This window comes from Paramormyrops kingsleyae, chromosome 14 (assembly GCF_048594095.1).
Source record: "Paramormyrops kingsleyae isolate MSU_618 chromosome 14, PKINGS_0.4, whole genome shotgun sequence".
In the NCBI taxonomy this organism is placed as follows: domain Eukaryota; kingdom Metazoa; phylum Chordata; class Actinopteri; order Osteoglossiformes; family Mormyridae; genus Paramormyrops; species Paramormyrops kingsleyae.
This window is the reverse complement of record NC_132810.1, coordinates 359,588-373,242: the sequence shown is the minus strand read 5'-3', so window position 1 is coordinate 373,242 and position 13,655 is coordinate 359,588. Positions and strand designations below refer to the sequence as shown.

General features: G+C 39.9%; 1 protein-coding gene across 3 annotated transcripts in view; it reads left to right on the top strand.

The window, feature by feature from the left end:
• Positions 1-11,625, top strand: part of spata17 (spermatogenesis associated 17) — a 34,259-nt gene extending 22,634 nt beyond the window's left edge. For all 3 annotated transcript variants that reach the window (XM_023834308.2, XM_023834307.2, XM_023834309.2), the window contains one exon: positions 10,656-11,625. In XM_023834308.2, the coding sequence (XP_023690076.2) occupies positions 10,656-10,736 (81 nt within the window). In that variant the 3' untranslated portion in view covers positions 10,737-11,625. The remainder of the gene's footprint in view (positions 1-10,655) is intronic.
• The last annotated feature ends 2,030 nt before the right edge of the window (positions 11,626-13,655 follow it).

Below are 13,655 nucleotides of genomic sequence, written 5' to 3'. Positions count from 1 at the left end.
GATATTGGTGATATTGACTATAGGTGAATACATTTTTTTAATCCGTAACTTTTTATACTCAGCCGCAGAACTATGACTCCATATTTAAACTGTTGATTTTGTGAGTAAATCTGTGTTGTTCAATCTCTACAAATAACTAGATAACAGCAGGGGACCTGGTAGCTTAATTGTTCACACTTCAGGTTCAGGCTTGCAGGATCTTATTTTAAGGTACCCCCAAATTCAGTTTTGTGGCCTGTATGGGATTATTTGAAATTTTGCACGTGTTGATTGTGGAAGCACAACCTTTTGACATTTACCTTGAGGTTCTGCTTTTGGTGTCAGGAAGTCTAACCGGTTTCACCTGTTAGACTGACTTGCAGGAGATTTTCAGGGAAAGCTGTTTGATCTGAGCTGTAAGAACCGGGGAAGTCAAGTTATTCCAAATATATCTTGCTTCTGACAACTTGCAAAAGTTGATCAGCCGTGTCCTCTGTTTACATGCCAGAAGCATCACATGAACATCCGTTGATTCCCTCCCTCCCCAGGTAAAACGAGGAGCTGAAGCCTTGGCATGCTCATTGTCTAACTGATTTGGGCATAAGTCAGTTTGGTTCTGACTTCAAATAGAGTCCTGCGTGTCTCTTTGGAACTATTATCCAGTTCAGGCCAGACACATGTAGCTGAAGATAATGGTTGGAGGACGTGCACCGTAGTCTCTGTGCGCTTCTAAAGACATGTGGTACCGCAAAGGATTCTAGGAGGCCGACTCTGAACTACCGAAAACTGCGGTCGGGCGACAACGTCAATGTCTTTGCAAGTAGTAGGGAAAACATAAATGGAAACAATATTAGGATCATTTACATACAAAGTTTTTCATATGAAAATGTATGTAAAGTTTATATGAAAATGAATGTAAAGCTGTTTGGATATTTGCCTCATGTAGTACAGGATACTTCTGTAATACATTACTAAATATACTTTTGAATTTTTAAATTATTTGCTTCAAGAAGTACATTTAAAGTCTTAGTTACCTGAATGAAAGATGAATGAAAGATTTTTAGACAAAATGTCTCAACCTGGATTAGGTTCCAGTGTTTTTAGTACATAACAGAATCCATTACCAGCACATTTCTCTGGTCCATTTTTGTAATGGACACAGATAATCAAAGCTATATAGCCTTATATATGTGCAGGAGGAGAATAGTCATATTTCATAGTTTATGGCCACTTTTTAGCATTATCAAAAACCAAAGAGTAATTCTGCACCACACATTTGTCTCCTGCTAGTTTTATGTTTTATGAAAAAGTGGTTTTTGACTTTTTAATTCCTCCCAGGGAAAGCGATGTCCCTTGGTGATCATCCCAGGCTTTGAAACATAAATTGATTCTAAAGAGGAAATTAGATGGTACTCATTATACTGTCTAACTAGTAATCCAGTGTCATTTGTCTGTGCAGTGATGAATGCCCTGCTTTTACCTGCCTTCCCTGCTTAACAATGAGAGTCACGCACCCAAGGCATTGCGCAAACCTGCCTTTTAATGAATCTCTGTTGCCCCTCAGTTTTTTGCAGTGACTCCCAGGAAGATAATGACGGATATGGTGATTTTCAAGTGCATTTCTGACTAAATTAAACCTATTTTTTCTCCTCCCTCATTTTTGTCAGCACCTGTACATGTATTATTTACATAAGATCTTATGTTCTTATTTCCTAAAATTCATGTACTAAGAGCTTGTACTAATATCTTTATTGTGCTGGTTAAGACAAGCAAGGAAATATTCCTTAAACTAATTTAATTTCTCAAAAAAGACCTATTTTAATTATTATTTTAAATAGTCATTTGGGGGTTATTTTATTATTTTTAGGACTACAGTTGTAGGATAATCACTTTATATTAAAATAGTACAAATAAATAGTACCAATAAATAGAATCAGTTTCATTCTTATTCCGAAACAATCAATATTGTATTGATGATACTACTTATTATGAAACGGATTGTTATAAAAGTCGTTAATCAAATAATTTCTGTGCTGCCTGAAGTATTGTTTCTTTTGATGTTATAGCATAGACATGTAAGCTAACCCAGTCCGACAGAGTGACAACGGGCCCCTCGTCTACCGTAATTAGCATGTTAGGTAATGGCAGCTCGGTGACCCGGTTTGGGGGGAGTGGCGGGGCTGTGGTCGTCATTGAGCTTGCGGCCGCTCGTTACGATGTTTGCGTTATCACCAATTGCTGCTAACAAACGGAAGCAGCAGGCTAATAACATTGGCTAATGAAGTACGCAATCTGGCCGCAGCTTTGCAGCTAGGCCTCTTCTCGCATTAGGATTAGGGTTAGGGTTAGGGTTAGGCTTTCATCAGTCACGTCTTTAAACTGATACATCTCAGTGACTGGGCTGCAGCTTTGCAGCTAGGCCTCTGGTCGCGTTAGGGTTAGGGTTAGGGTTAGGCTTTCATCAGTCACGTCTTTAAACTGATACATCTCAGTGACTGGGCTGCAGCTTTGCAGCTAGGCCTCTTCTCGCGTTAGGATTAGGGTTAGGGTTAGGCTTTCATCAGTCACGTCTTTAAACTGATACATCTCAGTGACTGGGCTGCAGCTTTGCAGCTAGGCCTCTGCTCGCGTTAGGATTAGGGTTAGGGTTAGGGTTAGGCTTTCATCAATCACATCTTTAAACATATCAGTGACTGGGCTCACAACAGCCCTGCTTCCGCACTTTTTAATGTATCTTCAGTAATTGCTCCCCCCCCCCCAATCGCAGTTTATTTCCCATCCTTCCTTCCCTCCTGTTTTTTTACATTACTGTTGCGGATAGTTAGTGGCAAATAGAAACCGTCTGGAGCGATGCCGTCTCCTTGTTAATTATCATCTAGGTGATGCGCTTGACATACGGGATGTATTTTAATGTGAATGGTATTTACGGTTTGTATAATAAGCAATAAATAAGTAAAATAAACCTGGACGGTGACAGCGATTCCGAGACGTGGTGTGAAGTCCATGTTCGGCCCACTAGCCCTCGCTGGCCTACAACACTGCACTACATTAGTGACCAAAGGCTGAAGATAATTCACTATAACCATTTTATAGGGATATAAAATTCTCCAGATCCTTCATTTGCTCTATAATAAACAATTCTTATGACAAGCATCTCACATTTTATGCTACATATGTATCAATTAATTCCGCACTTGCTTCCATCATGTCAGCACTTCCTTATGTCCAGCATGCAGGGAGCCTCAAGTAAGCCTAAATTCCGGGGCGTCATTAATGCAGATTGTACTGCTTTAAAAGGGGCTTTATTGGCACAAATATATAAAACAAACTTTAAGTTTCACAAGCACGTGAGCACATTTCGCCTGCAGAAATAAATACCTATGTCCATCCATCCATCCCATCTTCCATAACCGCTTATTTAGTGTGGGGTCACAGTAACTGCAAAGAAAGGAATTACTCTGGGTGGGACACCAATCCGCGGCAGGACATACATATATACATGCATGCATACATACAAATAAACAGCCGCATCCATGAATACAAACATCTTTTATAATAAGGATACCTATATGTATATGAGGAATTAACTGGTAATAACTGGTAACTGTGGATACTGGTTATGCATTAAGCCAATATCATTATGATACATAAAAATGTTGAACTGGTGAAATAGTGAAGAGTGGAAGTAAATAAATGTTTCAGTCTATTTCAGTGTAATATTTGAAAGGAAACTGTGCACCATTTAATTGTGTCCTATAGCAATTCATATGATGTAGACTCTTATTTAACCCTATATTACTACTGCATGCAATATTACATCTAATTGCTGTAGTATGGACACGGAAAACTGGCATCTTTGTGACAGTCGCATAAATTAAGCCTGTTTGGTTTACTGTAGGGTGACTGGATTTGGGTTGTTTGAAATTTAGTGTCTGTCCACAGCTTATTGATTTAGTGACACTTTTCTGTGCTCAGAATGTAATATGAAGAGACTGGCACCCAGGGTAACTGGTGATGAGTAACAGGGCACACGACTGCGCTTTTGCATGCTTTCACCAAACACCACCAGGCTCTGCTATACTGGTAACATATTAACAGAAATTCATGAAATTATTCCTGCTGATATATCAAATTTTTCAGTTTCATTCAATTTTCTCTAAATTGGTACGACTGATGTGCATTTTAAAAGTGTATATAACATATTTGTTTGTGTCAGAAATACACACATTTTCAGGTTGTGAATTCCTACTGTATAAAAAAGAGATATATTTTGTTATTCAACCTCATTGTATTTTAATGCAGAAAATTAGAACTAACAAAGAAAATGTCATTTTTTGCATTTAATCTGTGGTTTCCATATTCTGTGTCTCACTTCATGGAATAACCATGTAATATTCAGATTGGATATGAATGGAATTACAATAAACGCTTTCTTCTTTTGTCAAAGTAGATTTCGTATTAAAATGCAGATCATATTTAAAAACAACATGTTTTAGGCTGCTTCCCGCTGAGAGAATAATTTCAGGATGTTTGCTTGATGCCTGTTCTCACGAATTCTCTTCAGTCCAGAATAAAGCGACTTCCCTCTGTGAAAAACAAATGGATGATAAAAAGCACCTCATATTTCAGAAATGCATATTTCATCAGCTATCTGAATAACACCAAATCATTATGCATTGCCGTCTCAACGTTCGTCTGATTACCATATACCATAAATACTAACTCTCTTATCGTGATGAGTTTCTGCCACACGGTAGCTTAATACATACAATTTAATTTTGAGTGTCCAGGGGAAAAGTTTCTGGAACATTACAATTTCATGGTATATATTATGGTGCTATTGACAATAGTTAATTGTCCAGGCATCATGGGAGTTTGAATTAAAAATATTACATCAATTAGGACCCTTTAATCATATTAGGTACTTGTCAATAGACGTGTACTTAGATCATAAATTAACAGGCCTTGTTCTCCCCATTTCATCCCCAGTTGATCTTTTTTTCCATTTAATACTTTTATAACGTCATATATATCATTTGCCGTATGAAATAACTTGCTGGGTTTAGAGTGTGGACAATTTATCCAGAGACAATGTATCCAACAACAATGTAACCAATAATAGAACAGCTGAAGAAAGTATCCTTGGGGTTAGAAAGTATCACTTTACATCCATCTTCCAACCGTTTCTTGAGTACCGGCTCGCTGGGGGGGCTGGAGGGTATCCTTGGCAACATCGGGCACAAAGCAGGAGAACACCCAGGGTGGGATTCTAGATCAGTCACATTCATACTCTACGGGCAATTTCGGAACACCAGTTTACCTAACCATGTGTTTCAGGACGGATCAGTATGGTGGTGCAGCAGTTAGTGTTTGGGGCCAAGGTTCAAGTTTCTGTCATGGCTCCACGTGTGTGGAGTTTGCATGATCTCCCCATGTTGTTGTGAGCTTTCCTTCAGGTACTCTGGTTTCCCCCCCCCAGTCCAAAAATACCCATCGATCGATCCATCCATCCATCTTCTGTAACCACTTATCCTATTCATGGTCGTGGGGGGTCCACAGCCTATCCCGGAGTCCATGGGTGTAAGGCAGGAAACAACCCAGGGTGGGCCGCCAACCCATCGCAGGGCACATTCCAAAAATATACTAAAGTGAATTGAAGTTGCTGAATTGCCCATAGGTGTGTATGTGTGAGTGCATGGTGTGTGAGTGTGCCCTGCAATGGGCTGGCGCCCCATCCAGGTTTATTCCCTGCCTTGCACCCGTAGCTTCCAGAATCGGCTCGGGACCCTCGCAACCCCACTTAGGAGAAGTGGGTTTAGAAGACGGATGTTTCTGGGCTGCTGGAGTAGACCAAAGCACCTAGGTGAGACCCAGACAACCTGGGAAAAGCATGCACACCTCATACACACAGCACTGATGCAAGATTCGAACCCGCAACCTTGGACGTGTGATGAGACAGTGTTTTCCACTGAGTCATTGTGCATTTTTATTATCATATCATTGCCACTATATGGCTTTAAGAGTGAGAAAGTAAGTGTTGCCCGTTACACGTAGTTCAGCCCCGAGCTTCATTAATTTGACCTTTCCAGTATCTTGGAGCTGGATCTTCAGAGGGGAATAAAAGCAGAGGTCACTCTCACTGCAGCCAGAATTAGCCGCTTATAAAAAAACGTCTCTCCTCTTTCCCCAGCAACGGTCTGTTGGGAGGCAGGATCAGGGCGACAGGAATTAGAAAGTACACCATCAGGTTTTCCCAGTGACTAAAATAATGTAAACTCATTTTAGGCCGGGCCGCAGCCAGTGTCAGCGTGTCCGAACGAGAGGAGTACATTGGACGCATTAACACCTGGCCCGGCCCTTCTTGGAATAAGTGAAATTAATGGACCTCTTTTCATGTACGACAAGGCCACGGCACCCCTTTCATGCTGCTTACAGTCAGAAAAAAAAGTCAATACTTTTTTATTACTTGATGCTGACCTGCATTCTGGACTACAAGTGCCGCCCCCACTAATTGGTTTCAGTTGTGGTTATAAAAAAAAAAAACTCACGCAGAACACAGCAGCAAATAAATCAATCATATATATTTTTCTCTTTTTTTCTTTCCCGGTTTTCGTTTTTTCCCCTTCAGTTCTGTAAGTTTTGGGAGAGGAAACAAATGCTAAATTAAATGGTGGACTCCCGGACCAAAAATCCATACTTTCTGTGTTTGTATTATGACAAATGGTTTGCTAGATTGTAAGTCAGACTCGGTGGAGTTCCATCATACTAATGCATCTCTCTAGCACTGGAATGTGCAAGCAGCTCATGTAGCTACTGCGCTAAGATTTTGCTGCACGCTTCTACTGTGCAAAACCCCGTCCGATAAAAGCTGCAGTAGATTAACGCCACGATAGTTTGCGTACACTTGGTGCAGGTTCTACAAAGGACAGGTTATTTAAGTCATAGCTTATTTTATAAAACCCTATAAAAGAGAAAGGCGGCGGTGATGCATTTGGCGGACAAACATAATGTATCTTTTAAAACGTCAATTACATTGCATGCCGATTTAATCTGGCTAGTGATTTATCAGGAGCTGGAGCTATAATGATATGATGGAATCATAATATGGTCACATAACGCTGATTCAAAGACCGTGCTTATTGATTTTCTTACTTTAGAAGTTGGTATAATGGCATGATTGTGCTCTAATGATTTAAAAGAGTGACTAATGATTTAACCTTTCCATCTTAAGAAGGTCACTGCTATTAATATATCTGCTGTTTAGCTCTCAGTCAGATGATATTCTGCATTTAATGTTTTAAACTGAGCTGGTCAGGATGCAGAGTAGCACTTCTGCTTCACAGCTCCAGGGCTCAGAGCTCAGATCCCACCTCTGCTCTGCATCTGGAGTTTGCATGTTCTCTTCATATCTCACAGGCTTCCTTTAGCTGCTGCTGTTCCCTCCCACAGGCCAAAGGCAGTTCGGCTGATTGACATTTGTAAATTTCCCACAGCATATGAAAGTGTGTTTGCATGTGTGCCCTGCAATGGACTGACATCCCGTTTAGGATGTATCCCAGCCTTGTATTATATACTGCATGGAACAGGCTCTAGGATCTCCTGTAACCCTGATCAGTTTAAGCCAGTATTTCTCAATCCGGTCCTCAGGGATCCACAGTCGGTACACATTTTTGCTCCCTCCAAGACAGTCCACATTTTTAGAGCTGAGAGGGAGCAAAAACATGGACTGTCTGTGGGTTCCCTAGGATTGGAGCTAGAAAATCTGCGTGAAAAAAAATGTCTTTAGAGAATAGACGTTGTAGCTATTTTATTTTAACGTATTTGATTTCCTGCACACTAACAATAGAACAATACGGCAAAAAAAGGAAACTCATACTACAGATATAACATTATTGCTTAGTAACGGATGCTAAGAGGCGTGTTCTTGGTTGGCGTCTGAGGTACAAAGGTGACATGCCTATCATAAGTCCAAAATAAGTTCTTACCCCAAACAGACTTTGCAATAACTTTTATTCCTGGGTCTTGAACCCCTGACACGTCGTTCATGTGCCTGCCGCATGTTCTTTCTGTTTCTGGTTAAAGATCTAATGGAACTGGCTGGCAGTATGAAGAGAGTTTCTTTGAATGAGCTGTACCAGGCTTAGCTTGACTCAGTGTCTATTATAACCTTCTTCGGTATGAACAATTTGCCCTATGGCTGTATTTGAACCTTGTGGTCATCTTGGTAACACCCAAGAGGGTCTTAGACAGCAGTCATGCTTTGTGCTGAAAACCATCCTGCCCACATCCATAAAGCACCATTACTGACTGTTATGTTGTATTCATAAAGCTGCGCTCATTATTAGCTATAAGACCTAAAGTATAGTCCCTCAGGCAGATGGTCTAAACCAGTCTCCATACATATAGACTCTATCAAATATACTCTTTATATTTATAGTAACAAAATAACAATATAGTCCATTCTTTGCAATGGGATTCACCTGCACATTTCCTTCTTAGAGGGCAATAATGTGTAGCTCAGATTTCACTGAAGCAGCACCAATAGCACTAAACAACAGGACATTTCAGACTTTTTTTGACCTACGCCTTAATTGCCTGCAACGAAAGATGAATATCTCTGCAACCCTTGTTTCACAGCTGTAATATGTGTGCCCAGCTCTGTAAGCGATATTGGAGGGAGCCCCCGCTCGGAGGGAAGCTCTCGATTCTGTTGTGCCTAATTCTGACGAGTCCTATCAGTCCTCGGCCAGCGGTGGATGAAGTTACTCCGAGTCGTTTAAGGTGCCAGATCGAGCATCGCACAGTGACCGTCACGAAATATATAGACAGCTCTTTGTTTGAAAGGTTTGCGAGATCTGCCTCAGAACAGCCCGAGTTCCAATCATGTCTACAATCCTACACGGTGACTCCCTTCCCGAGATTCAATCGCTACATGCCCGACATTTACAGTACAGGGTGCTTAAAAAAATTCTGGGGCATAAATTTTTGGATACACCACGCTTCTGGCTTTTGTGCGGCTTCTCTGGGTCGACCGCGCCACGGTTTAACGTGGTAGATTGTGTTATTGTGGGGGGCGATGTTTACAAGGACAGCAAAAACCTGTCCCGTGGCATTGGCAGAAAGATGATTGTCATCACAGCGGACGCTGACTGACAGAGCCTCTGAGGATGAGCCTGTCAATGCCCCAGTCAATGACATTACTTTGTCCTTCCTCAACTGCAGTTTTTCTTAGGTATGGGCAAAAATAAAGGAATAAATCTCCCACCCAGAACCCTACCGCTAACATGCTTAATTTCTGGGTTCCGAGTTGCTATTTCTATTGTCTTTGGCTTGTTGTACGGGCCAACCGTTTGACAACCATTTAACCGGCTATGAAAAGGTTTATGTTTCGGACCCTCATGAGAGGGGTCATAACACTGTAGCCCATGCTCAGGGAGAACCACAGGCTCTTTCGTTTCCACAGCAACTAGGCCAGTTATAAAACCCAAATCCAGTCCAACTAAAAATATCTGGACTTTTTTTTTTGCAGCGGTGCTGAAAAGGAGGTCACGATTACTGTTGTGGCTTTAGCATTTATCATTAAGGGGCTGACTGGGTCCTGAAAAAATGAATTACAGCCGTGATTAAGAGACCTATTTAAATCCTGTAGCTACATGTCCACTGCTAGCGCCAAAGGTGGGGGTCGTGGATGCGCAGGATAACGTTGAAGGATATGCTTTTAGTCTCAGCGCTGCAGAAGGTCATCTGGAGAAGCTGGATTTTGTAATACAGCCATTTAAAATCAATTATTAAATTTCAGCTTCTGAAAGCAAGGCAATGATACCGTCTGATTTTTAAATATCAAAACAGGACAACTAAAATATATCTAGCTGATGAAAAGATAAATTACACTATATTGCCAAGCAGCATGTAATTTGTAAAATTTGACAGAGGGGGCACTAATGACCATCGTATGTCATTACCAAGATTTTAGAATTGCACAGCAAATAAGTCTTCATGTGCTTTTATAATAATGTTATACAGTTTTGTTACAGGGAAATAATATTAGTGGAATATTTTCACTGTTAACACACCTAATTAAAACAGGTTGTTGCCATAAAATTATTAGATGTAATAATCACAATAAACACAACAAAGTGACACATTGACACACTGTCAAAATACAGTAAGTATGGAAGAATACGGTTCAGCCCAATAGCTATCGGTGAGTTACCTGCTGCATACTGTATAACATGAAGCTGGTAACAGGAATGGTGGAGGGTCTGAGTTTAAGGTGGAGACAGTGAGTTAAATAGTATTTCTTCTGATGCTGAACACCAACAAGCAAATTGTAGTCTCACATCTAATTGCTATGCCTTTGAAAATTCTCTAAGGTTAAGAAATAGTTTAGCATTTGTCCAGGTTATTCTAGTTTTCTTTTTTAATGTTTATTGAATAGAAGAGCAAGTTCAAAAATATTATAGAAAAAGAGCTGCTGGTATCTGTATGTTTGACTGTCCTGATGTTTGTTTAGTATGAAATCAAGTGGTGTCCTCACTGAACAATTAATATAACTAAGATTATTTTATATTATTGGTTTGTTTTATTTTAGTGCATTGTTGACTGTCATTTCAGCGTTTTTGTTATTGAAATGTTTTAATTATTGTTGTCTATATAATATTTTATTTCTTTTTCAGCCATTCAAAAGCATCTTCACAACCTGCAACGTTTTTGACAAATTTGGACAGCTCTATTCCAATGCTGGTAAAATAGTGTAGAGATTCCTGAGATGTTCCTGAGATGTATCCCGTACAAGAACAAAGATTTCCATGCCAAAGGTGTTTTGTAACAAGATTCTCCATGAAGTCAAAAACAAAATAATATTTTAGGTTTTACAAGCAACATATTGGCTTATCCTGTGCATGTGCATAATTTCAAGCCTACTGCACATTTGTTTTAATAAAAAAAGTTAGGGTTAGGGTTAGGGTTACACACAATGTGTGATTTACAAAAAAAAAAATCAAACTAAGGACGTGGCATAGTGCAGGTTACGGAAAACATGCTCATTGTTTCACTTACTCAATTATTACAAAACCTGCACACAGCATGTAATATAGGTCCCAGTTATTCATTATATATGATCAATGAAAAAAATCGGGTGTTATTTTATGGAATCTAGAGGGATTTTGGGATTTTGTCATTTTATCTAGCTAGCCTTGAAATGTAGCGTCGCTGAATGCGAAAAACCTTTGCACTGCCACAGATTTCAAAGTTTGCTTGACATCTCAGCGACCATACATAGCGTGAGAAACATTATAAAGGTATTATTGAAATGAAAGAGGCCAAGCACCAGCCTACAGGTAAAACAGTACTGGCATAGAAAACACCATCCGAGAAATCTGTGGAACGTTCCGGTCATTGTTCTTGGCATTAGAATGAAGTGATAAAAAACATAATGGAGTAGCAACGAGAGAGAAGATAAAACCCGAATTTCAATTCATTTAAAATACTAAATGTAGATTAAAATAACAAGTGCATTCTGGGGCAGCGTCCCATCCAGGGCTTAGGCTGTCCTTGTGTCTGCGGCCTGGGAGATGCACCAGTTCCCTCTGTGACCCTGACCATGATAGATAAATGCATGAATCTCTGTATCTTTAGTTTTTATTTTATTTTTTTGCTTTTAGCTGAATAAAACAATTTGTGTTACCTTTTCCGTATGTCCTTTATTTGTATTTTTAGTTTATAATACTTTTAACTTATTGAGATTGGTGCAGTCTGTGGTGAAGGATGAAATCGACTCAGTAAAAAAAATGTGCTTCTCTTTTTCATGCATTCATTTTGCATATTTTTGTCCTCGAAGCACAACAGAAGTTCTTGTTCTGTTACACACCTAAGACATAAAGCTAAATATAGTATTTGAATAAAACCACCAATAGTGTGAATACTTCATTCACTTTGAATAAAGCAACATGTTTAATGTTTCCATGGGGTGTTGCCACGGAAAATGAATGTCCTTTAATTTTAGTGAGTGGGAGACAGCCGAACCCGGATGATCCTGCTTCTTCTACCAAGATTTAATTTCCACAAATAATTCTGAGTGCTCTGTTGTGTACGGCGGAGTCGTCGCCGACTGGCTGCGGCCGCTGTTGATGAATCAAGAAAGCACCGGTAATTTGGAGATGCAAGAGCTATCTCTGTGATTGCTCCTCTTCAGGGTAGTCCATCACTTCACAATAATTCACCCACCGCTGACTCCTGCCTCAAAATCCGTGCTCTCCCATCAGTGCGATTAGAAAAACTGTGCCTTTATCAGATTAATCCCTTTTTTTGTTGAAAGTTTGACCCCCAAGAGGAAGAAAAAAAGAAACCTTATTGCTGGGTACGATGTCATTCCCTTGACTGACTTCACTCACTTATCGGAGAAGTTTGGAAGATGTCCCCTTCTTAAGTGGCTCTTGTTAAGGAAGTTGAAGGAACCTTACATGAACTATCAAAGAGGTGAGGGAGATTTCCTTTGCCTCTGATATTAGGTTCTGCAACATTTATTGTATGTCAAATAGCCTCCAAGGTTTAAGTTTCAGTGCTCAAGAGAATTAAATGCTATATCTTTACAACAAACCTAAAAAAAACAGAAAGGCTGACTCATGCCTCCAGGGTATCGGGCTTAAACATCACCTGTGTGTGTTCATGTGTGGAGTTTGCATGTTCTTCCTGTGTCAAAGGGCTTTCCTCTGGGTACTCCGGGTTCCTCCTGCAGTCCAAAGTCATGCGGTTAAGCTAACTGTCATCTCCAAATTACCCTGTAGGAGAGGACAATGTCAACTGTATGTGTATATGTTACTAGATGCTTTCATATAAAAGTGTCAGAGTCAGTTTTAAGGGTTTTGGTCAAAATCATGGTCATAAACGTGTTCTGTTCTACTGTTCTCCTATCAAGTCAAACATCTTGAGAAGTTTATAGGTAGTCACTACCCCCTGTGTGATTATTGATGGACATATAAAAAGGGCCCTATATGAAGTCTTTTTAGGTAAAGAATGACTTATCTAAGGCAGAGAATGAGGCTTATCTTTCCCAGAATACCTCCCCGTGGCTAACTGCTGTGCCATCTTCAGCTTAGGAATGCATTCAGAGTAACTGATGAACCCTAATATTCCCGCATTACTGGATAAGGGATTTGGTCTGTTTTGTATACCAGGGAACTTGTGCCAGAGATTGTGTAAAGAAAAGAAAAGAAAAGAAAAGGAGTCTCGTCAAAAAAAACTACATAAAATGTTAGTATGTATACTTAACAAATCAATGTCACTTTACGATAGCATTACAGTTTGGGTATGTGCAGTGTTTTCAAACACTGAATACAACCAGAGACATTTTTCTTTTTTCCCCACAGACTTGATAGTTAAGTCAATCAGAAAAGTGCAATTAACAATCCTGTCATTACACTTTGTGCTCTGTATGTTTTTCTTTTAAACAGAAATGTTTGTTGGCAATACCGCGTAGTACCAGTGAACTAGCTTTATATAGTAAAAAATGTTTGCTGGTCGCTCACCGAACACTGCATTAGGTCAGGCTTTGTGTTTTCACAAGGGAAGCGAATGGTTTGGCAGTGGCTCCCAAAGCTGTAGATGTTAATGTGTTAATTCACATTACTGTGATGCTGGAGCTAATGTCCACATTGCCCAAAAGGAACAAGGGACAC